The following is a 25,979-nucleotide window of genomic DNA, read 5'->3' on the forward strand; positions in this document are numbered from 1 at the left end:
AGCTGGATTGGGAAGAACCTATCGGCTGAAAAAGAACTGTGAGAATCCTAGGAAGGGAGAATGATTCCCAAATAAAGATAATGGAAGGATTCCATAGAAGGGCTAAACCTCCCAAAGTACCTATTGCATAGTGTGATAGGAATTCACAGTTTCTCCATATTGAGGGAATGCTTTGCGAAAGAGAATGTTGAGAGCATTTGGTTTCTTGAAGCAAAAGAATGTCAGGTTGATTCATGGAAATTAGATTTTTGAGGATGCGACACTTAGATTTTCCATTTAATCCCCTTACGTTCCACGATAGGATCTTGATCATTGCAAAGAAGGTTGGGAGGGAAAGAGGGTTGTCATTGGTGTCACCCTTCCTGAGTTAACAAAAAATTCTCCCAGATCTTGCAACAGTTGATTGTTGGATTTTTGTCCTTTTTTCTTTGGTTCTTTCATGTTTGGTGGGAGTTCCTATGTGGCATTCCTCTTTATCCCTTGCAGTGAGAAGGATGTTGAAGGGTAAGAGATAATACTTGGCTTATTGGCTTGTTGTAGGATCACATCTTGGTGTTGAAGATAAGCACGAGCTACCAACTGGATTTGGTCCTTAGGAATCATAGCAGGGTCTTTTTGTTGCCACTCCTCGACTATCTACTACAGGTCCATTGCTTGTAGCTTCGGATCTTGTAGGTCCTCTTCCTCCATCAGAGACGGATACTCCTCCGTGGGATAGAGAGTATTTTGAGGCGGGTTTAATGTCTCAATGGTTTCCTTGTTCTTATGTAGTTGAAATTTGTCTATGTGGCTTATAGCTTAGTTGCCTCTGGTTCCTCTGTTTCATCCAATTGCAGAACTGAGAAACTATTTTTGTTCTGCACATTCGAAGGGTTTGAAGGATCACCCTTCCGCTTAGTAGCCCGCTTCTGCCCAAACATTGTTTTGAAGCCCTCATCTCATGACTGGGAATTCATGTTGGCTTGATTCACCTCCCGAGCTGTTGGTTTCTTAGGGTAGTCTTTGAGGAGATGGTCATAATCATGTCAATGCTTACATCTGAACGAGATTTTCTCATAGTCTATCGATTGTTCCCAAATCTCATATTCACATCTAAGATGAATACTGGCAGGGAGGGGTTTTGTGAGATCCATATAGATGCACAATATTGCATAGGAAGTATATCTTCCTACCTTCATTATGTCTGAGAGCATAACAAATTCTCCCAAATTGTTTCCAATGTGGGCTAAGATTTATGGGTCCCATTATTCCTGAGGCAGGGAATATAATCTAATCCATACTAGAAGATTGCAAAAGTCTTGCTTCTCCGGATTGAATTTTGGAATGCATGGTTTGATGAAGAGACTGACAAAGTTCATGAAATAGGGTCCTCCCTGCATAATATTGTCCCTATCTTCAATGTTGTTAAATATTACTGTGAAAAAACCTCGTGAGCCTAATTTCAGTTATGCATCTCCCTTAATGGTCCAGTTTCTCCTTAGCCAATTGAGCAAAGATTTTTTTTTGCCAGGAGTTGATGAATTTGCAGATCAACACTCTTTCCTTCATCCTTTCAATGGTGGATCCTAATTTTTCCACCGGGATCTCAAGAAGAGGGACTTCCTGAGCTTGCGGCCGACAGGGACTCGAATTTTGGCTTGATTTGGTAGGTGAATCCTGCATTGGAGTGGCTGTTGGTTTATGGCCATAGCTTGACGATTTTGTTTGCTTGGCTTGCTGAGAATGCATGCGAGGAGTGCCAATTTGCAGTGGTTGTTGGTTAAAGCGATTGACAGTCACTGACTTGTAAGAGGGGCCACCATTTGCCCCCCTAGGGGGTGCCATGCGAGCTGACGTAGAGGCTGTAGAAGCTTCAGATCAGTGCAGGTTGAAGAAACCTTAAGTGAGTAGCGCAAGCATAGTTTATATTGTTTGCGTCACTTATTTAATATTTAATATTATTTAAATGATTTAATATTGTTTAATTTTAAATTATTTAAATATTTAATAATAATTACGTAGAGAGGCACTCTATAACCCATTAAGGGAGAGATGCTATTACATATCGTTACATTTAAAATACTAAAATAATACTTTAAATTAACAAATTAAAAATAATAATAACAAATGATATTAATGTCGGTCATATTTAAAATATTTCAATTTGCAGCTTAATTTTATATAAGTTTAGATAGAGATATAAAGTCTCCGAAAGTAAAAAAAAATATATTTACTTTTTAGTAAGAGGAAAAAATGTAATTTCTTTACTACTTAATATGATTCTACATTCAATTTACATGTTACATTTAAAAAAATAAACACTCTAGATGGTTAAAAACGGTCTACCAAATGTTCTTGATGCTGTTATTAACAAATATATATATATATATAGATAGATAGGAAAATAAAGTGATTTAATTTAATTTAATTTTTATTTTTATATTTTCCCTTTTTATAACTAGCGAGGTGTGTAATTTATTTCATTTTAATATGGAGTTGATATATAAGATTTTAAAAATATTAGTAACAAAGAAAATTTAACGTGGGTTAAAAATAAAATATTTCAATAGGGAGGTTGAGTAAAAGATTTTAACATGAATATTTCAATAGGGAGTTTGAGTAAAATATTTTAACATGAAACATATATAGAGATTGAGAGAATTCTTATTCTATTAATAGTTGCTTTCTAATTTTTAATTCTTTCAATGCTTAATATGGAATTGATATGAAATAAACAACATGGACCCCAAGAGGCTCTCGAAAATTGCGCCTAACTCTAGTCAAAAGCCCCACCTTTGCCTCAAGTGCGGTGGTATAAGGATGCCCAATCTTGGCTCAACCATTGGGGGATTAAGGAGGAGATCATCATGGGAAGCAAGGATAGTGTCAAAGATGTTATTACCTCCAATTTTAAGGACAACATGTGGGGTGATAAGGAGCTGGAGGGTAAAAGGAAGCTAAGATACTGTAAGGAAGTGATCACCCCCACCCTTGATAACCAAAATGATCTCTCTATGTGATCTAGAATTTATCCATGACAAAGAATTAAAGGTATTACAAACTCATCTGCATGGATGTGCCTATGTTACTTATGCAACGGATCGATAAGATTGCTAGAATACATAGACACTGAGGCAATAAGAGAAAACATAACAATCAAGCATGTAAACAAAACAAGTTTAATAAGGAGTTCACCCAATGCTCTTGGGCTACGTCCCCTAGTCCAACCTTTTAGTGGTGGCCTCTCTATTATGTTTTCAAGCAGAGTTTTCACAACAGTGAGCTCGATTCGAGACTCACTTAAACAGGATGAAGTCAGTAGGAATGGAGTGCACAGACTCTCCTTATTGAAACTCAACCTCTGAGGGTCACAGTAGTATGACAAGCCTATGCCAAGGAGTTTGCTTGAACTTCTCAAGCCTTCAATGGAGTACACAGACTCTCTGACTCTCTCTGGCTCTGTCTGGCTCGATGTTGCCTTCAAGTCAGCTCGACTTCTACTCTCTGTTCTCTACTATTAGCTTCTTCCGTCTAGCTAACTCTTGTCTGCCTCTCTGTGTTGTCTTCTCTGCTTCTGTCAGGTCATGGCTTTAAAGCTAGTCTGTTCTTTAGACTGTTCGTTTTTGCTTCCCGGCCTTCTGGTTTCCTCACCTCTGTCTGTTCGAATTCCTCTGCTCTGCGTCATCATCACTAGGTAACGCCTCGCAAGGAGGTGGCCACCTGTTTCCCAATGAACTGGGTGTCAGATTTCTTGAATCATTTTTAATTGGCCGTTAATTCCATTTGCTTCAAAATCGCCCGCGAATCATGAATCATTTGCCAACTCATCATCCACATCGGACTTCAAATCCCATGTCATCTTTCTTTTTGACCTGTCAAATCCGGCTAGTCATCGGGACGTATCTTCACTGTTGATCTGGGCCCCCTAGATCCTACGGTCATCCTTCATATCGGGCAGACAAGTCGCACGGTGCTTACTTGTCCGATGTGGGAAGTTTTCTCTCTCATCCATCGGACGCGTGTCGCTCGATGTGTGGCATCGGGCGGGACTCAGTCAAAACTGCTTACCGCCTCGAAGCCTTCCGATATCCTGCCGGTTTGGGGAATCCCGCGCTACGAAACCGAAACAATTACTTTTCCATTTTTTATAGTGATTTCGGGTCCAGGGGCTTCGGGGCTTTCCTTCACTGAGGGGGACGCCCTGTAATCACGTATCAAAAACCACTCCCGTTTCTTGATTTGGCCTTCGGTTTTTCCAGTTTGTGCCAGTGCACGTTACCATGGACCAATGATTTGTGCGCTCAACCGAGGGACCTCGGTGCTCCGCTCTGGCCACAAATGCAACTGTTACGAGGATTCCTTCTGATAGATTTGATCTTTTCTAGGACTTGAATCTTTTAACATAATTTGAAACAGCGATGAAAACTTAGAGAGTTTTTAGGATCCAATTTTGATCACTATGTTAACCAACACTAAGAAAATAATAAACATCGCTAGGATAAGAACTAATTCTCATGAGCTTCAAAGTGAAATCGGGTGGTGGTCTACTCCCTGGGGAGATAGAATCTATCAGATTTGCAACAATAAGAAGGTGGAAGATAAAAATCACTTCTTTTTAGATTGCCCGACTCTTACTCACATCCGCTCTCAATTCCCTAACATCTGCCACACTTCCAACCTTCTTGACTTATTAAGCCAAGCCAAGCCAACTATAGTGATCTTTGAGCACTTCTTTCCCTTCTCTTTGATAATAGAAACAAGATTTTGAAGAATCGCAAGTAAATTCTTTTTATTTTCTTTTTCTTTTCTTGAGATCCGATAGGCCACATTTGTCTTAGTGGACGTTAATCATCATCATTAATAAAAATAATTAAACGTATGCTTGAAAGAAAAAAGATGAGGGACATGTTTTAACATTTTAAAATGTTTCAATGTCAACTACATATATTATATGAGCCTAACTCCATCTTAATTAGGGATCCCTAGTTAAAATGGATCTAAATTGGTATTAATTAATAATAATAGTAATATTAATCTTAATAATAATAATAATGATTTAATAATAACAATAGCTATTTTAAAATGATTATAATAATATTTAATTATTAGTATATATTTATTAATAGGAATATGGATATTATGATCAATATTAAACTTTTGCATATATATATATATATATATAGATATCACATAGTTGTGATAGTTTTATATACTATAAATTAGCAATTGCCTAAAAAAATGCAAAGAGAGGCCCATAAGTTTTTAAATTAAAAAAATAGTATGAGAAACACATTTGTAGATATCAAAGAGATTTAGAACAGTCGGTGAAGGAGCGCACTGTTAAGGCGCTCCGTAAGCAAAGGTCACCGGTTCTAGTCTCACCGATACCAAAAATCCAGCATGACCATGCTGGTGCGGCTCAAGCCGGGTGTGATCCCGGGTGACTTTGACGGCTTAGATGACCCTGAGTCGTGGCCTCTCAGCGATAGGGTAAGCGTGATTTTCAGGATTCACCCACTTATCAACAAAAAAAAAAAGGCCGGGTGTGATCCCCGGGTGACTTTGACGGCTTAGATGACCCTGAGTCGTGGCCTCTCAGCGATAGGGTATGATCCCCGGGTGACTTTGACGGCTTAGATGACCCTGAGTCGTGGCCTCTCAGCGATAGGGTAAGCGTGATTTTCAGGATTCACCCACTTATCAACAAAAAAAAAAAGGCCGGGTGTGATCCCCGGGTGACTTTGACGGCTTAGATGACCCTGAGTCGTGGCCTCTCAGCGATAGGGTAAGCGTGATTTTCAGGATTCACCCACTTATCAACAAAAAAAAATAGAAACGCATTTGTAGATATGTATGCCATATGCCATATGTATTGGCAAATTCAAATTTTATATAGATATTGTAAAAGATGATATTTTAGTTTTATAGACCTTTATTATATATGATAAATTGTACATATTTATATATAATTGTTTAAATTAAATATATATATATATATATATATATATATTCTAGAGCTCAAACTAAAAACATTCATTTGATATATTTCTAACAAAATATAAAAAAATAGAGAATAACCACTGTTGGAAACTACCATTTAAATTCAATTAAAATGATTGGTTAAAATCTATAGTATATATATATATAAAATTAATTAAAATTTATTTAGAATGTTTAATTTACATATGAATGATAAGTGGTGCTATTTTAGTTTCATATATAATCCAATTAAAATACATAATAATGAATTTTTTTAATAAAGATTAAGTGTTGGATGAACAAAGGCTATAAATTTTTTTTTTCAAAAAGCAATTCTGTGTACATTTCCTCTAATGAAAACACATAGCTAATGAAAATACATAGATTATCTTAAAGTGTGACACACAAAAAAACGAAAACCGAAACAACAAACTTGCCAGTTTTAAAGTACTAATTAAATAACAATTTTTAGGTTGCATTATCATTGTAGAGATAGCAAACTAAGCATAAATACAAATCCCCAAATGAGAGGATGCCAGTTTTAAAGTACTGATTAAATAACAATTTTTAGGCTGCATTATCATTGTAGAGATGGCAAACTAAGCATAAATACAAATTCCCAAATGAGAGGATACAAGAGTTTATAAGTTTTATTTTTAATAAGCTTTAAAATTATGGTTAATATTCCTCAAAGGAAAAATGAATACTTTAGATGTCCCAGTGATAAACTGCAGTAAACGTGCCATGTCCTCCTTACTAAAACTCTGAACAACTTCCCAAAACCATTGGACAACTGGAGATGCAGAAGTGTACCCATTGTACTCTGTATTGGCTTTGAGATCCTCAACTGCAAGATCAAATATGTTGCAAGAATAAGAGGTTATCTTACAAGATTAACCAAAAAGGAGGAAAAATATATTCAACGAAGAACTACTTACAGTCAATTTCAGGAAGTCCACTAATCAGAAGCTCAAGCTCTTTGTCATTGAAGATCGAAATAAGTTCCCTTGGTACTAATCCATTGAAACTTTCCATAAATGCATTGATTTGAGGGCGAATGGCAGTTGTTAATCGATGTTCAGCTACAAGATCCACATATTCATGTTTATTTTCTTCTGTAACTCTTACATTTCTTCCTCGAGGTATAAGTTCATAGTTTGTTACCTGTGAAAATTTCAAAGATACAAAAATGAAAGCTCTTTGACATTGAAGATCGAAAGAAGTTCCCTTGGTACTAATCTATTGAAACTTTCCATAAATGCATTGATTTGAGGGCGAATGGCAGTTGTTAATCGATGTTTAGCGACAAGATCCACACATTCATGTTTATTTTCCTCTGTAACTCTTACATTTCTTCCTCGAGGTATAAGTTCACAGTTTGTTACCTGTGAAAATTTCAAGGATACAAAAATGAAAAGTTTTGTGTAGAATAAATTATTAGAATAAAAAGTTTCAATAAATGGCATTCATAGATTAGTGTACCAAGTAGAAAACAAATAATACCTCTGTATTCTAATCTAATATAGAATGTGTTTCTCTTCATCATCTGCATGTATACTGAATGTCAAATCAAGGATGTCACTAATATCATTCTATTAGAATAAAGAGAATTTAGACGTTAAAATGAGGAATACATTATCTAATTCATTAGTGACTTGTATTACATTAATAAAAAGAGAAAATTAAAATGCTATGTTAATATGAGGATTGTTCATAGAGCAAAAGACACATGGTAGCTCCAGAAGGAAAAATTTATTAAAAAAAGTAACACCAAAAACTGCTACATACCTCCAACATCCATTTCAGATTCTTACAATAAGAAAGATCAATAGCCTCAATGTCATGATATGTAACTTTCACACCAAGTATGTGCTTGTAAAATGAACGAGTAAAATAGACATCTAGAAGTTGGCCATCTAATAATGCTTTTGCAACCTGTAAAGAACATAATCAACAAAAGATCAGAGGGCAACATATGCATGTTCCCTCTGCACCATTGTGTATTTGTGTTCGTCGAGCTTATTTGCTGGAAGATTCATATCATCAGTTACAGATGCATTCCAATAAAGATCTTAATGGGCACCTATCAATGCAATTTCAAGGAGAAGAGAGCATTGATGCTGGTGGGTTAACAAAAGAATGGTACCAATTACTTTCTAGGGCAATTTTTGACAAAGGTGCTCTATTGTTCATCACCTTTGAGAATGAATCTACATTTCAGCCCAATCCAAAATATTCAGTTATTCAAACAAAACATCTATCCTACTTCAAATGAATCTACATTTTAGCCAAATCCAAAATATTCAATTATTCAAACCGAACATCTATCCTACTTCAAATTTGTAGTAAGACCTATGGTAATGCTTCTCTTAAACTTTAGTGGATCATTAATCTCAAAAGAGGTTATTCAGTTATTCAAACAGAACATCTAACCTACTTCAAATGAATCTACATTTCAGCCAAATCCAAAATATTCAGTTATTCAAACCGAACATCTATCCTACTTCAAATTTGTAGTAGGACCTGTGGTAATGCTTCTCTTAAACTTTAGTGGATCATTAATCTGAAAGAGGGTTTTAAGTTTGATATTTCCCTTAAAATATACAAATAAGTTTGATATTCCCTTAAAATATACAAATATCTGTTATCCTCGTTGAAGTTTGCAAATGATGCAATAATTCGGGCGAATCGCGCACTGAAAGTTCCACTAGGCCTACCAAATGAAATATCAAGAAACCTCACGATCCAGAAGATTGGAAGTACCATAAACGAGATATCATTTCAACAATATTATCATATTATCATTTTATCATTTAATGTGAAAAATATAAATTATAAGGCGAGATTGTTAGATTTAAACTAACAATCCATAAGAGTTCAATGCTTTGAGCAGTTTTATTGCACCTATTGCACTCTGTATCAACCAGAATTTTGTTTCCAAACAAATTATCACTTTGATGCATCATCTTCTGTTTCGCATCAATCTGTGATAATAAATGAACACTGTCATCCTTGATACATTCCATACTTTTAGTATTTGAAATGATGACACCTGTTGTTGAAGAAGGTAACGATTCAGATGATGTGTTCAAGGAATTAGCGACAATAGCAACACCAGATGATGTGTTCAAGGAATTAGCAACAATAGCAACACCAGCCGTTGAGGAATCACAACCTACATATTCAAAAGATGGACAGGTATTTCTGGACCTCAATCCTGTGTCTGAAGCACATTCAAGTTCACTTGCCTTTAACATTTCTCAGTCTTAGAAAATGGTGCTGTACATGTAGAACCAGACATAGATAGCATACTATGACTGGAATAGCCTGCCTCTAAACCTGTTTCTGCTTCGGAAGTATCTGTGCCATTACCATTATGTGTTTGAACATTTATTTTCTGCTTAAAGGCATCCTCATTTTCACCCAGTTTAACTCTTTACATTGCACTGAAAAAGATGACTTTTCCAATTCTTCTTGTAAAGATCCGTTATGTTCACTAGTCACAATCACACCTTCACGAGAAACATCCTTGGATAATGTAACAACGTTGTGCTTCAGTGATCCTGTCTCTAAAGAGGTTGTCAATTCCCCAGTTCCAGAGAATAATTTCTTACCAGATGATTGAATAACAAAGACTTCAGAATCAGTAGAATCATCTCTACTAACTTCACTAGCAGACTTAGAAGAAACCAGGGCTCGCTCTTCAGAATTCTTAGGTGCGTATTCTCTACCTCTCCACATTAATATATGCTCTTTATCAAACGAAAGCAACACACAAGGAACCAGTTCCTTAAGTTTGGCACCTATCCTTTTTTAATCGCTAGGTTTCATTCCTCGGCAATTTATCCGCACCAGATCACATTCTTCAAAAGCCTCTCTGACATTTTTGACAAGATTAAAGTAGACACCATTTTTTCCTAATTTACAAATGGGTGGTAGACGACGTCCTTTTCTTCGTAATGCATCTGCTTCTTCTATTGTCATCCCAGCAGGAGCTCGCTCAATCAGCTTCAGATAGAGAGGTGTTGCAGGCTTCCAATGCATCAAGGGAAAAGTTGGACGGTTTTTGCAATTATAGTTCCGGCCCCGAAAAAGGTATACTACTCCACCAACACGACGAATGATCTTTCCACCAGTTTTCTCCTCCAGATGATAGCAAACATTATCCATGTCTACTGTTGGAACACCTTTTCATTTTATCTTACAAACCCGTCGACGTCTCCAATGAGTATGGATCAATTCTAACATATTGTGTGTCAATCCATCCCTTCCAAGATTAACTAGACAATTTCCCTGAATCCACTTCTCGACGAGCTCGTTAATCTCGTTCCTCGACAAAGGCTCCCGCAGTATCTCATCTCGGGTTCTGGTATAATATTTGGGGCCGTTATCCATGAGAAAAGAGCTCGGCGCTTGGACGTACTTCACGCCCTTCTTGCCGGGCGGAGGAGGGTTGAAGGAATCCAACTCGGGAAGCATTTTCTTGCTCTTCAGAAGAGGTGCTCGTCCAGTCCATGGCCTGTTTACTGTGGGCGGCCCGAAGGGAACGAAGGGTGTCTCTCTGAGGGCCAGAGGCTTCACCTTAGGGGTCTCGGTGTAGCTGAATTTGAACTCGAATGGCGCCCCTTCTACTCTGTATGATGTTCCGTCGCTGTCGACTGTGACTCCTTGGTCGTCCCCTAGCTTGGTTGTATGGTGACCCATGTATCTGTACACTTTCTTGCTCTTCCCCTGGCGCTTTGCCTTTTCTTCTTCGATATTATCACAAACAGATTGGGTGCCTGAATTTCCATTCTCCTATTGCTCCTGGTTATGGTGCTGATGCTGGTGCTGCTTCTTATGAAGGAGGGGAGGAAGAGTGGGCAGAGTGGGAGTCAGAAATGATAATTATTGTTGGTTTTTGTGTTGGAAAGAGGAGGAATTGCAGGGGACGAGGAGAAAAGATCGAAGGAGGCACTGTTGTGAATTGCTGCTAGCACCTGGTTAATTACTAACTACCCAACCTGTTAAGGCGGATAGTTAACCATTTTCTGTTGAATGGTTAAGACAGAGGCATCTGAGCGCGGCATTTTAAGAGGGCGATGCATTTTAGAGTTGGTGGGAGAGCAGAAGGGTGGGTAAAAATTTGTGTACAGCTGTCAAACAGATACTAAGAAAGAAGGAGAGAAGTTATTTTAACGTTCACGAGGTTAAAGATAGCCTATGGGACAGATTGCTTCTTCATCTGCTTGATGTATTCAGCCTTTTTTTCTATGAAGCTTCACAATAAATTCTCCCAACTTCTCGACAAACCCCTTGCTAAATAGATTGTCCCAAGAGCTAGCTGCCAGCGTATCTGCATAACTTTCCTTGTTGTCTTTGAAGGCCTCATATTCTAAAATGAAATGTTTTTCTGTTTCCACTTTTCCGGAAGAACCAAAAATGCATACCCTTTCCTCCCACACTTCCTTTGGGCTTTTCCAGTGCCCTGTTTCACAACGGAGTTGATGAGAATTAGTCCTTAACTGAGCAATAAGAATTTTGGCTCTCCAAGAGATATTGGCCTCTGTGTATGCTTTTGGTTGATGATTATGAGTGAGATTAAACACTTCAATATAGTAATTTTTCTTTCTTCCTAGCTCCTTATCCCAAGTACGTTTGTGGAACTTTTCCATAACAAAAGCTTTTATCTCTTCGCTGTTTATGGGACACATGTTCAAACAAATACCCCATTTACTAAACCATTTGTTATTTCGCTGCATCCAAGTTTTTTCGCTCTTGCACAATCTATCATTAAAGACAACCTTAGGCCATCTACCCTCTTCCATTTCCTCAATTTGTTTTAAATACCATATGATTCGCACCATAGCAATTGCTTCAATAGGAGCAGTCCCTGTTTCACTTAGCAAGATATTATAAGGAACTGCACTTTTAATCTTAAATTTGTTTGTAATCAAAGGCTTCTGAATTTTCTCAATTTCTCTCCATTGCATGTCGGAGGTACTGCTAGCCGACAGTTCACAACCATAGAGAATCACCGGAATCACTAGAAGCCCAAAAAGAGTTTGAGTGGTCTTCCAGTCCCATAACTCTGCCTTTCTACACCTATTTTGAAAAGCATAAAATGCTTTCCAACCCCCCAAAGTTCTTTTCTTTCTACAACCATTCCAACTTAGATTTTTGTTGAAGTCAATTCCGAGGTATTTGTAATCCGCAACTTCTTCCAAAATGTTGCCTTCAAAGTAGAACTTTGTTGGTTATGTTTTCTTTTGTTAGAGAAGACCACTACTTTCGTTTCGCTGATATTGACTTGCATCCTCACACTTCTACAAAAATGCTCAAGGGATAATAAGTGCTCTTGCAAACCAAGAGCCGATTTAGCAATCAGAATAAGGTCATCTGCATACAAAAGAAGCCTTATAACAAACTTGCACAAATAGATACCATCACCCCCTTGTGAATTTAACCACTCCTCAAGCTTGTCGATATATAAACCAAAAAAGGTAGAAGATAGTGGGCAACCTTGCTTGACCCCGATATCACTTCTAAAACTTTCAGAAATGCCTGCTGAAGTTCTAATTTTGACTTTTACCTCTTCATACAGCCTATGCACAGCTGCTCTCAAATTTTTAGGAACCCCAAGTTCCTCCATTCTCTGCCAAAGTTTATCCCTAGGAACCGAGTCAAACGCTTTTCTAAAATCAACAAAGCAACAAAAGACTTCTTCCTTTTTCTCCCAAACTTTTTCAATGATGTGCCTTAAAGTTATGCAATGATCAACTGTGGAATGCTTAGGTCTAAAACTTGCTTGCCCTTTAGCACGCTTATCTCTTTCTTCTGCCCACTTGTTAATTTTGTTTTCTAGCATGCTTCCAAATAGCTTTGCAAACAAAGGGTTTATCATGATGGTCCTATAATTGGAGGGATTATTGACGTCACTGCTCTTGAAAAGAGGTATTGCCAGACTAGTTGTCTAATATGTGGGGAGCCCTTGTTGTATGATGTTGTTGAAGATTTTTGTAATGTGAGGTGCAAGAATCTTTGAGCCCCACTTTAGATATTCTGCTTGGAGTTCAGCTAAGTCTTTTGCTTTTCCAACACCCAACTTCTTGATACCCATCTTTACCTCTTGTACTGTGAAGAGTTCAGTATCAGTGTTGACCAAGGGGGGAGGGTCAACCTTGGGAACTTGCTCATAGAGCTGTCTTGCATAGTCAAACCATTTAGAAGCTGTAATATTATTTCCAATTTGTATCTTTTTCAGTTGGAGCTCCTTCCAAAATAATTTGGGATTATTTTTCCCAAAGAAGATTAGTTCTTCCCTCCTTGAGACCATGAAATCAACGTTTTTCTTGCTTAATAACTGTTTGTAAGATTTGAGCTTTATGTTATCCTTGTTTGACTCTTTCCACATTCTCCTTGCCTTTTTGCATTCCTTGTTAAACCAAGTGTTAACTGGAAAACAATTTGTTTCAGACTTCTTAATTTTTGTTCTTTTGCACTTTGCAAGTGCACATTGAATTAAATGTGTTAATTCATGACTATGAAGGCTGTGAATTGTATTTTTCTCCTTCTCAAAGAGCCTCTCTAGCGTCATTTTGAAGGTATTACAATTTTCTGGGGTCAAAAGAATTCTGCCCTGTGGGAGATTTTGTTGGACATACTGAATTTTTGACTTTTTCCAAGAGAAACATAAATAAATTGGCTTGTGATCTGATTTCAAATCCCACAGCTGATCTCCAACCAAAACTTCTTCCATTTTCTCACACAAACCATGCAAGCGAATTACATAATCTACCACATTTGCTCCATTGTAAGCATTGCAATTGAAATTACCAGACTTTGCCCATCTAGTCAAGCCATTACAAATGAATAATCAAAGGCCCCACATAGACTAAGCAATTGTTCACCAAAGAGATTGCAACCCTTGTCCTCTGAAATTCTTTCCCACTGATATAAGACACATACTAAGTGACACTTAGACCAAAACCAGTCACCAGAGATCGACTGATTCAAAAGAAAAGCCTATCGATTATCGATCGAATTATCGGTCTAATAAATGAAAATGGAGAAATAAATAGGCCAATAAAATATTTTATATACTAAATATAAAAATATAAAACAATGCAGAAAGAAAAATCTATCTAAATTATTTTTTATTTTTAAATAATAACATTGTGCACCCATATTGTCTTTTAAAAATAAAACGTTGTATAAGGTAGATTTATCTTTCAAAACCGATAAAAAAATTGAAAATTCATCACAGGGCGCCGGATCCAGTTCTACAGTATAATTCCGACGCAGCGTCTCTTTAGATAGCTATTACACCCAGGAGATTCAGAAACAAAACTGACAATACGCAGTGTCTTATTCCCCCCTTCAAAAACTGCCAATTTCTTATATACAACAATTCATGCTCATAAAATTCCAATATTCATGTCCAGTATCGAAAAAGGGCCTTGCCAGGCAAAGCAAGCGGATCAGAGCTCCAATTCTATGAGAAGATTTCATGCTACTTTCATACACGGTAATTTAATGCCGCCATGTTACAGGTAGTATGATGCTTGGTTTCCAGAATTAGAAATTCGCAAAATTTATGCCTAACTTCTGAGAATTTTCACTTGAATTTAATGATGGTTCATTATTATTATTATTTTTTTGGTATATTATATATTTGTTATTTATCTATTTACCATTTTGATAATAAACATTGTGATCTACTGACAAATGCGGTGTTTTGTTGTTTTAATTGATACTGCGAGTATAAAAAAAATTAGGCGAATTTTGGTCAACGCTTAGGTTTTCTGTTGGGAGTATTAAGGCATTTTGGGTGCTGTACATCCAGGGTTCAACCCTCGAAGAAGGGTTAAGATAGAATAAAAGCAGTCTAAGGAAATTAGGGTGTTTGGAGGCGACAAGTGGCATGCAATGAGATCAGTATGGCTGAATATGTTCTGTCAGAATTAATGGATAATCATAATCCATTTATGGGTATCTATTTAAGGGTAAAACATTCAGGATATATGATAAATGCTACGTCCCGTTAATAGTCTACAGTCCCATCATTTTTTTTATTGGTCTGACAGTGCTGTTGTTTGGGTGAGTATAAAAGGATATTATAAAGGCTATCTCGGTCTCTGTAAAATGTCAGTCTTGGGCATGGTGTCATAAAAATGTGTTAAGTCATTAGTGTTATTGTTGAATTAATATTATTCTTTCTATGTAGTGAGAGTCTGTTATAGTATATCCATTGTTTCAGCAAATGAAACACAATCAAATTAGAGATTTATTGGATTCTCCTTTACTTTTTGATTTAGTGAGGCCTGAGGCTCAAACTAGCTCCATACATATTAGGTACCTTTGTTCTTACGTTTGTGAGGTAAGGCTCAACATATCTATCATTTTATGTGCAATGCTATTGTAAATAATACTGAATGTATCTTTCAAAATCTTTTATGAATTTTAGTAGTTCGGAATACTTGAGAAACTACATATTCTCCAAAGATTTGGTTATATGATCATGGGTTTACTGTATATCCCTACTGAAGCCCAAAATACAAATATACAGCCCAATCACACAGGGTGAACCTCTAGTGTACTCATATTCCCCCGCCTTAGTATCCTTGTCCGTCATGACTAATTGAAAAAAATCACATCTGTTGAATTGAGGCTTCTGTGATCCATATTAAGTTTATGAGAGATTTTTCAGTGTAAATCACATGATATTTCATTTGTCGATGCTTTTCGAACCAACCAGTGTGGTTCATTGTCAGGACAAGTTGAATGAATAGATCTCGCTTTGCAAGTTAAATAGATAGAGCAGAACATCCAACGGCTATATTTCTTGACCAGGTAGCCGTTACCTGGTCAAGAAATATAGCCGTTGGATGTTCTGCTCTATCTATTTAACTTGCAAAGCGAGATCTGTTCATTCAACTTGTCCTGACGATGAACCACACTGGTTGGTTCGAAATGCGTCGACAAATGAAATATCATGTGATTTACGTTGAAAAATCTCTCATAAAATCACATCTGTTTTCAAATCCAATGCAAAATGGCACCAAATACAACCGACCCTGTAAGGCCATGCCCCTATGTTACCGGGTTTGTGTCCCCTGCCTCAGGGTATGCGAACAAGACGGGAATGCATTTCCTGCCCTTAGTGTGGGTTCGTGAATGCCCCCTTGAAATCATTAATGCCTTTCTTTATTTTGCACTTTTCCATAAAAGAAAGAGAAGTGTTGTACAACATGGGGTGGGGAAGATCTATGTTTCTATATCCCTGCTTCAAATCAAATAACGTGGAAAAAAGAGCATGCCTGCATGTGTGTGTAATGATATAGATCCATATTTATTTTTTGACGAAAACTGGAAGAATTTTATTTTTAGCAAAATCTGCATGGAGGTGACGTAGCAAAATTACATAGGGAATGAGCACCATCCGGAGAATAGCAGTGCAAAATGTTGGCCTCAAAGAGACTACAAAGCAATGATATTGTAAAAGAGTACAAGTAGTCAAATAGGAAATTTACAGAGTAATCCCGGTGTTACCTCTAAATATTCTTAGAAGGTAAGGAGCTATTGCTACATGAATCTTGCCTTTAGATCCTTCTGATAGTGTGTGGCAAAGTGTAAATGAATTCTCAAATCTTAAAGCAAACACACACCGTTCATCTCATCAAGAAAGACGAGAAGCATACTTGAAACCCTCAAAGATTGGTGAAGTTTGCAGACCCTGTGGACAGCTTTGGAGACCCTGCTTTCGTCCTAAGATCCCGCTCCAAGCTTCCTGATCCAATCCCCTACACACATGCATCGCTAAAGAGGACAATGTTTTGCCTCTGCAGAAGGCAGGTTAGCATGCACTAGCAATACTCAAACCACGTACATATATAAAAGAACATCGGATATGCAGGAGATAATTCACAAATACTTTTTGTTAATCAAAATAGTGTAAGTACATTATACCTTGGCACATCGATGAACACCTCCTCGATCCTTGGCATGACACTTCCCTAGACTTGCTATAAGACTGGGCTCACCCCACATGCAAGAGAAGTTTTAGTAGAAATCCACCAACATTATTGAGCTATATTCTCTCTCTTATATATCCTTTCCTCTTGATAGGATCTCTATATATAAACTTTTCTTCGAACTCAGGAGGATGTATCTGGACACCTAAGGCCATGAGAAGTTAGGAAACTTCAACAATAATTGATCCTCAACCAACTCAAGAACAAGTGGGTTGAGCTGATCTTCTCGAGAGTGAGCTATTCTAGAAAATTGATCTCCATTGCTCTCATGCCAAAGGCAAATAGGGTACCCAGGTATCAAGCTGCTCCATTGCAAGGGAGTGATGGGTGTTAGGATGACAAACTTGTGGGAGTGATGGGTTGATAAAACTGCACAATCAAGAAGAGATATAGATGCATTCAGGCCAACAAGTCAGAAGGTGGAACTAGGGTTTCTCTACTTGACATAAGGTGGGAAAAATGGGCTATAACATATGCTCCCTAATGCATGAGGTTAGAAGAGAAACTGATGGCCGAAATACATTACAAAAACATGTGTCAAAATGCGAGGAAGGAGTCGATCCCAAAGGACTGGATCAGAGTCACATTGATAACCAAGTCTTAATCATAAGATGATCATCTCTGAGGCATGCATACTTGTTGTCGCCCGGATTGTACAGGCACCGCGACAACGCTCAGGTTGGGGGTTGTCACCTTGATCCCTAACCTCTCCGTTCTAGCTGTCTCCCAACAACAGGCTATGGGGGGTAGTCCCTATGGAAATGAGATGAAGGAAAACAAGTTGGGAACCAACTTGCCCGGGAGACACAGTTGAGTGGCCTAACCACTTGGTAAAAATTTAGCAAGATTAATGATTTGATTAGATTTAGAGTTTGAGACCAGTGCCTTATGGAGTCAAGAGTTCTTTCTTATTATAAATTATGACCAAGTAATTGGATGGACAACTGTTGCTTGTATGATTAGCTAACTTATATGCTTATGCAAATCCTAGGATCTAGGTGTGATGCAAGGATCTTGGTTAATTTTAATTATATGCCTAGTCTAGATGTAACCTTCCCTTAACTGTTTTGAAGCTAGGCTCCAAGGTAGGTTGTGGGAAGGAGGCCAACAGGAAGCAGACAAAGGCCTGATTAACGATACCTTCTGTTAGGCTCCTATCACCCGATGCCTCTGGTGCTGCAGAGACTGTGGCTTTGACGACTGCAAGGTCACCATGTTAACCATCGAAGAGTTGCTAAGCCCCTCAAGCTAGGTGAGAAAGGTGGCCCTAGGTTTCTATCAACCAAGCTTATGTTTAGAGGTAAGTTTTAATGCAACTAGTTCCTATAAATGATGATGAGTGAAATTATATTGAGTTAAGATTTGTTTGGGTTCTTTAAGTACTTAATGTAAATTATCTTATAGCAAGAGTACTTAACAATAATGATATGACAATCTTAAACAAGATAAATGCTTAAGGATACAAGTGCAAGCTTTCAACTATAGATTAATCCACAAGATGCTTAACCAATTTGTGATAAGAACTTAGAGCAATTTATCCAATTATCAATTAACCAATGGTTACAAGATGTCAACCGCAATTACCAAAGATGATTCTCAACAAGATATTTTGTGATCTTATTATTCAATGCTAACTATCAAGAGATGCTCAATTGGATTCAATCAATGCTTATAACCACAATATCTTAAATGTCAAAACAACTTTAGACAAGATTAGAAGATTTAGGGCTTGAGTGACTAAGTGCCAAGTTAACAAATTCTCAAATTCAACTCAAGACAAGCCAATGTTAGATCAGCTGTAATACTTCAGAAATTCAGCACTTATTAGTCCTATCTCAGCAGTAGGAAAATCTCTTTAAATCATTAAATTTGCCAAGCATATGAAACAAAAAATTTCCCAATGATTAACCAATGTAAATTTATGATTTTCAGACCTCTTAAGATGTAACAAATGGCTGTTATGACAGCAGTAAGAAAGTTATAACAGTAGTAAGGAAAACATCTTAGATCCAAGAGACAATAAGCTATTGATGACTAGATATGATCACTGAGATGCCTAACAACTTGCCAAAATAAATGTGAGTTTTAAACCACTTTAAGATGCAGTAGTAAAAAATAAATCAGATCTGATATAACTTATTATAGCAGCAAGTAAATCAGCAAATCAGTAAACTATTGATGCTACAAGTGTCCAAAATGCCCAAAACTAGAAAAAAATTGCCAAAATTGAAAAATTTAGTTTTTGAGCCTTTTAAGGTAAATTATTCAGAAAATTACAGATTTGATTCAGTAATTTACACAGAAAATTCCAGTAAGCAAAATTTTAGATCTAAGCTAGATATTTGATGCCCAAGTGGCCAAATTTTTAGAAAATTTAAATTTTGCAATTTTAGAGTATTTTGACCAACTAAATGTGATTTTAGGGCTTATGTATCACTGTTATGAAACAAAAATTACAGCAGTAGAAAAACAGTGAAAAAACTAGCGTTTAGAGAGCAAACCTTAGGCCCAAGGCCTTGTAGATTACTTACACAAATTTTCAAAATTTTTTCCAATGTACTTGGCACTTGAAAACACAAGATTTGAGCCAAAATTGCTACAAAACAAATTGTTAGAGATAAAATGCCAATCCTTTGAAGAAACCTTTGTTTGCAATGAGATCTAGCCCTTGTAGGGCTTATGGCCTTCTTAATGCTTGCAAAATAGATTCCAAACACTAGCCTTTTAGGTTGGGTAAGGGCTAGGGCCTTCAGAAAATGAGTTTTTCCCCGATTTGAAAATAAACAACCTGCAAAAATAGCTTGAAAACCTTAGATGTCTAGGGTTTCTGAGGTCTCCAATGCCAATTTCTTCCTCAATCCTAAAACAAATTTAGAATATTCAACTACCCTATATAAAAAATTTAAATTTCAAAACCCCAAAACCCCAAATATTGTACAAAAATTCAAAACTCTAAAACCCCAAATATATACAAAAATACTAAAAATCCCCAAAACCCAAGTTAAAAAATAATTTACAAGTTAGATCCACAATATTATTTAGAAGATTTACAATTGTATAAGGATTTTGAAAATTTTGAAAAAAATATTTTTATGGAGTTTTTCCTTTGAAGAATGGTTAAAAATACTTTAGAAACCTCAATGTATACTATAGCCTTAATGGAAATTTAATCCACCATATAAATATTTGGAATCCAAGCAACATTGATTCTTGCCCAAGTTTGTGAACTTGGAGGCCAAGGACTGAAGTGCCTGTAAACACTATGAATTTATTTCAAAAATAATTTGGTAGATCATACGAGGAATCAAACCACCTACGATTAGCCCAAAACTATCAAAAGTATGGTTTTTACTCCATCTAATCAAAAAACAAATCTTACCAATATTCAACACAACATAGAGATGCCCGTAGTCAACACATACCACAAATCAATAAGCAAGAACACCTTGAATTGCACCCCAAAGTCTTTATTATGATTGAAAAAATAGTTCCCAGTGGGACAATAGTTACAAAGTTGCTTCAACAACAATTTTCTAGCTAGAGATCAAGATGCTAGAGACTCAAATGACTCTCTAATTTATAGATTTATCCTCCAAGTGGAAAAATAACAGCTAGTTTCTTTGATCTTTGTCAAAATAATCTTGACCGTTGATAAACACTTCAAGATCTTTTAATCTTGGCCCTTGATTTTTTATTTTTGAGGAATTTTCGAATTTATCATTTAATTTCATTTTTATTAGCTCAAAATTAATTATTTTGAGCTAATTTCCTAAAAAATTTGACTTTGACTTAACCACCAAGGTCCAAGGGTTCAAATTTTCTTGAAATATACAATATTCCTTTGGTGGAGGACCTTTAAAAATTGATTCATTTAGGACCTACGAATTTTTCCTAAGACAATTTAATTTTGACTCTAATTAATTAATTTTTTGGCTTAAGATTTAATTTTATTTTGCCAGAAAAAATTAATTAATTTACACGAGGGGATTTAATTACTGTTCCACCCTCTAATACATAATATTTTATATTTACAACCCTCAAATGGGGAATCCGGAATACATATTTCGCTTAGATCCTCAAGGCACATAACCCATCTGCGACACAATATGATCTAGTAAACCAAGTGATTTGTAATAAAATAATTAAGCCAACTAGCTTAAATTATTCCCAAATCACTTTTGCGTCAGACTCGATTAAAAACATTAGGACTCACTTAAGATTTCGATAATAAATTTCACCTTAACTTTGGGGTTTAAGCTGGAGGGAAAAAACTCTTCTGATTCGCTGTGTTTAGAAACACATATAATCAACGAAGTTAAAAAACCTCCTAAGATGAAATTCGCCATCAAAATCATAGGCTTACCTAGGTTGTTACATATATTCAAGGTCTTACTAGGATCATTTACATTAGATAACTTACAGAATGGGTTTACAATGACATATAGACTGCTAACAAATGATCTGATCTTGTTGAAAAAATTTGGCACTTCCGCTTCCTTGGAACTTTGACAAATCCGGTGCAACAATACCCATGTTTGACATAAAGAGAAATTGAACATGGCCGCCAATTGTACATTGCGGATCCATGACATGAAATGCTAGTACATGGCCACCAAACATACACAGTGGATCCATGCGACAAACTAAAAGGTCACAGCCACAAGAAAATACAAAGTGGATCTATGTCACAGTATACATCAACAATATTATGGACACATAGAATAGGAGTGCCTTAGAGTATCCCTCAAAGTCCATGAGATGATAGATAACTCCAACGTAGCTTGGGAAGGGTGCCATATGCGAGTAAGATGTCTCTATCCCAAGGTCTTCTACTCAACCCTAATGGTACGAATCTACAACATGCAAATGAATGAGCTGGTGTCGAGCATGTTAGAAATTGTTTGATTATTGGTCAACGAGATAGACCATTAATAGACGCGAAGGGACCCACCAATGATGAAAATGTACCCTAAGGTACCTAGCACAACCCATAGAGTGGAAATAAATGTGCTAACCCCAAACATGTGGATTCAACCGATTGAGAGCCAATGAAGTAGACTCACTGTCGACTGCGAGGAAGCCTACCATTGAGGTCTACAAGCTCCAAGGTACTACTGGTTTTTAGATGAAGCTCATGGATAATGAGCTTAGTTGATAGGAGAAGATTTGTCGAATGAGGGCCTAAATGTATCCCCCATCAATCAACATAGAACAAACTGAGAGATGATGTAAATGGATGAAGTCATGAGGTACAATTGACACTGGGATGGTCGATACAAAAGTTCAACAGGGACTACAGATGAATGATTGAGGTTTAGACTGCCCTTGAACATGTAATGGCATGACACAAAAGTGACTTGGTCGCATTGACTAATGAGCACCACATGATATTGTACAACAATCCATGAAGTGTTGAAGCACACTCCATAATGGCTGGAAGAGTAACCAATTGGAGGAGTAAAATGACTCATATGTATGGTACGACTCCTAGGCAAGCTAAAACCCAGTTGTAAGGTAGTGACGCAAACAAGTGCCATGTTCAAGAGTGATGCCACTGATGTTGTCATTTTCACTGATAGAATAAGCAAAGTTATTTCTCCCCTTTTCTCTTTTTATTTGTTGGGATCTCCTTTGTAGTTTAGTGAGCATGAAAGGGAAGACAAGTAAGCTTAATAATGTCTTTTTTGTTCAGTTTAACGAGCCTGAAAAAGAGAAAAGGATATGTGATAAGATGTCTTCTTTGTGGTTTAATGAGCTTGAAGAAGAGGTGGTAATGTGCTCGATACAGGGTGTCTTTTTCATGAGGTTTTAACGAGCCCAAAAAAGAGTTAAAGGATGATTGTACCCTTCAATGTTTAATGAGCATGAGAAGGACACAAAGGAAGCTCGTCTTGGAGGAATGACTGGTATAAAGGGTAGCAACTTGTTATGAGCTGACGAAATTTACCTAAGCAGAGAGAAGTGAAGAGGTTGGGAAAGAAAACCACTCATTGTAGAGTTTCCTTCAGGAAGGATAGACACACCAAGTGAAGGCTAGCAAGAAGGCTAAGGGCAATGTGATTGCAGTGATGAAAACGAGACGAAAGCAAATCGACATGTATAAGAGTAATCGCAAGGTAAAACGTAGTGATGGAATCCTCTCGGGGTATTAGCCAAAAGATTTCAAAGAAGAGGACATGAGGGTTAGATTCAAAGTCATGGTGGGTCAAAAGGAGGGATTTCAGAGTGATAAAAAGATGCAGCATGGACACCAATACAACAAAGAGGTGCTAAACTGGGCATCCATGTGAAGGAAAGCTCTACCGCACATGTTGTAATGTGCAAAGATAGAGTGGCTAATGCCGTAACTTGACGGCATAGGACCTAAGGTGCAATGAAAATGGTAATGACGGTCAATAATGCATTAGAAATGGCATGGAAAGACCTACCTCTATATGCCAGGGTCAATAAAATTCACCTAATATCTAGTGGATGTTGCAATAAAAATGCCACCCTATCTTGTAAAAACCATCTAGAAAGACTAGACCCATGGTTAAATCACACAATGAAAGAAATAAAACATGGATCAAGTAAAAACAAGACCATATATTTTTTATTTTTGAGTTTTATAATTTTTTTAGATTTTTGGCATATATGATGTACTATCTAGGTCTAGTTCGACTCTTACTTATGACTTCAGATGATGTGATTTGAAATCCATGTTGTGTAGACATGCATGCTTGTATAAATGCTCAATTATTATGACAAATGTCAACATAGCTAGAGGACTAACATATGTAACCTCTTGGTCTCACCATGGGTGTGCCTATGATAAGCCAAGAGTATGTGACTAACAAATGCAAATCAAGCACCAAGCATGATAAACATCAAATTGAAGAAACCCACGCTCCAAAGCAAAAGAAAAAAGACACCATACCGAAAACATATAGACAATATGTACATGCGCAACACAGTGTAATAGGTTAAATTTTGTAGTGACCATTGTTGGGCACGGGCCAAGGATTCCAATGAATGTGTATGAACTCATGGGCCATTGTTGGCTTCATATGGCGCACCATGGTGGGGCCATGCCATAGAGAGGTGAGTTGCTCGATTCCTAAAGGTTGATGATCCCAGGAAAAACCAAGAACCATATCTTTATCAGGAAAGCCCCGAGGACATAAAAAGTGAGTGATCTTGTGAGCAATGTAGCTCCTTGACAAGGACTATCAAGACATAAAATGGGTACAAGACACTTGTCAATGGGAGGATTGAGGTTGGACAACTCATTGGCAAATATCAGAAACCCAAGACTTGACTTGGTCCAAGGGTGGCACTTCCATGGATGGCCTAGAAAATGGCCCTTGCGCCGATTCAAGATTTAGTTTTCCAATCGCTACCAGTTCCCGTTAAGGGAGAATAGAGGCATCAAAAGGCATAGTTTCCTTGGGATTATCAAGTGATTCCATGACCTCCAAGATGACTCACCGAGAAGGAAACTTGTCATCGACGAAGTCACATGGTAGAGTGACAGCCCATGTGGGCAAAGAATCTTGATTAGGTTCCATATTAGGATGGATTTTTTGACTGACCTTAAGAGGTACTGATGGGATCACCGGAGAGGAGGCTATCTCTTTCGCTAAAGGTGACATATGCTCACCATATAGATCTACGTCCGAAAGAGAAGGCACCACGCAAGGATTAGAGGACCAATGGGATCCATTAGTGATGAAAGAGATCATGTGCATAGGAGCCACATAAGTAGAAGTAACATCAGGTGGGCATATAGGAAAATACATCGATAAGTGACAGGCTTTTAAACAGGCCCGCACTAATGCTCTCATAAGTGTAGAAATTTGTGTCTAGTTTGTAGCCCAACCTAGTTTTATGTTTTGCATGGTTTAATGCCCAAACCCATCATGAAATATATGACTGATATTTTCATTTACATAAAACAAATGATCTATTCTACCAGTTCTTTTGCATAGCTAACACATTAAATAAAATAGCAAGCACACACAATATTAGATATAGTGATTTTTGGTCAAATTGACCTTGGAAAAACCCCACGGCCTCTTGGGGAAAACCAATCTTCCAAGGAGGAGTTTATTTGCTTCTTTCGAGAATTTTTTACAACAGAAATACAAGGAAAGTTTGACTTATCTCTTCTCTTTTCAGAGGTTCCTTTCACTGTGGTTTTGGGCTGATACTTTCTTCTCGCAGTCCTCACTACCAGTGAAGAATTCGACCTCCTATTAGCTCATTGAACACTATTATTGAAATTTCTGAACAAACTCCTTTTCATTCCTCCTCTATTTAAAACTTCTTTTCACTTAATATCTCAGTCTGTAAACTTGGCTCTCACACAGGATATTAGATAGCTATCCTCCCACAAATTTTGAGATATAACACACTCATAAACAACACATAGAGGGCTCCTCGAAATTCTCGCTGAAGAGATTAACTAGCCCGAAATATACGCTGTCCTGGCCCAAGAATCCCGATCTGTTGGAGCTGACTGTGTGGAGAGATCTGTTGCCTATATGCTGGCAGTAAATGTTGTCTATATGCTGGCTGAGAGACTCCAAAGGTGTGCTATCAATAACAATGCTTGCCCTCACATATTCGAGTCCTTCTCTAGTTTTGATCTCGGCCCTTTGAAAGAATTCAAACTGATATGTGGATAGCTTTTCTTCTTTTCCTATGGCGTATTTCCTTCACAAAGCTTTTTCTCCTTTCACTTTGCTCTCCTCTTCTCAACGTACTCATGAGAATAATAATGAAATGATAGTCTCTTTTCTCTTTTTGTTTGCTTGGGGGAAAACCCTAGGAATGGATGGCTATGATTTAATCTTGAGATCTTAGATTGGAGGGCTAAGATTAATTCCCAAGGTTCGAACCCCTCATACATTGGCCCCATCTTTAAGTGGCTTCCTAGTACTTTATAATGTCTTTTCTCCTTGGTCGCTTTTCTCTCATAAAGTGAACTTTAAAATATAAAGTCACTTTAATTTAAAAAGTGTCACATGT

General features: G+C 37.2%; 2 protein-coding genes and 1 pseudogene across 3 annotated transcripts in view; 1 reads left to right on the forward strand and 2 right to left on the reverse strand.

The window, feature by feature from the left end:
* Positions 1 to 6,614: 6,614 nt before the first annotated feature.
* Positions 6,615 to 8,984, reverse strand: LOC149147129 (E3 ubiquitin-protein ligase UPL1-like). Its single transcript, XM_089441724.1, has 4 exons — positions 8,823 to 8,984; positions 7,747 to 7,893; positions 6,897 to 7,122; positions 6,615 to 6,805 (listed from the first exon to the last, which is right to left on the reverse strand). The coding sequence occupies exons 1-4, from the start codon at positions 8,982 to 8,984 to the stop codon at positions 6,615 to 6,617; spliced, it is 726 nt and encodes a 241-aa protein (XP_089297850.1).
* LOC149147130 (CRS2-associated factor 1, chloroplastic-like) lies at positions 8,875 to 10,990 on the reverse strand (annotated as a pseudogene).
* A 3,171-nt stretch (positions 10,991 to 14,161) lies between these two features.
* Positions 14,162 to 25,979, forward strand: part of LOC149147131 (uncharacterized) — a 176,062-nt gene continuing 164,244 nt past the window's right edge. Inside the window, exon 1 of one of the 2 annotated variants that reach the window (XM_089439451.1) lies at positions 14,162 to 14,489. The gene's annotated coding sequence lies outside the window, so the exon portion shown is untranslated. The remainder of the gene's footprint in view (positions 14,490 to 25,979) is intronic. The other variant, XM_089439450.1, reaches the window with a different exon arrangement.

The sequence above is a fragment of the Pinus tabuliformis genome, chromosome 9 (genome assembly GCF_031772625.1).
Source record: "Pinus tabuliformis cultivar Carrire ecotype Pingquan chromosome 9, CPIR1, whole genome shotgun sequence".
NCBI classification, from domain to species: domain Eukaryota; kingdom Viridiplantae; phylum Streptophyta; class Pinopsida; order Pinales; family Pinaceae; genus Pinus; species Pinus tabuliformis.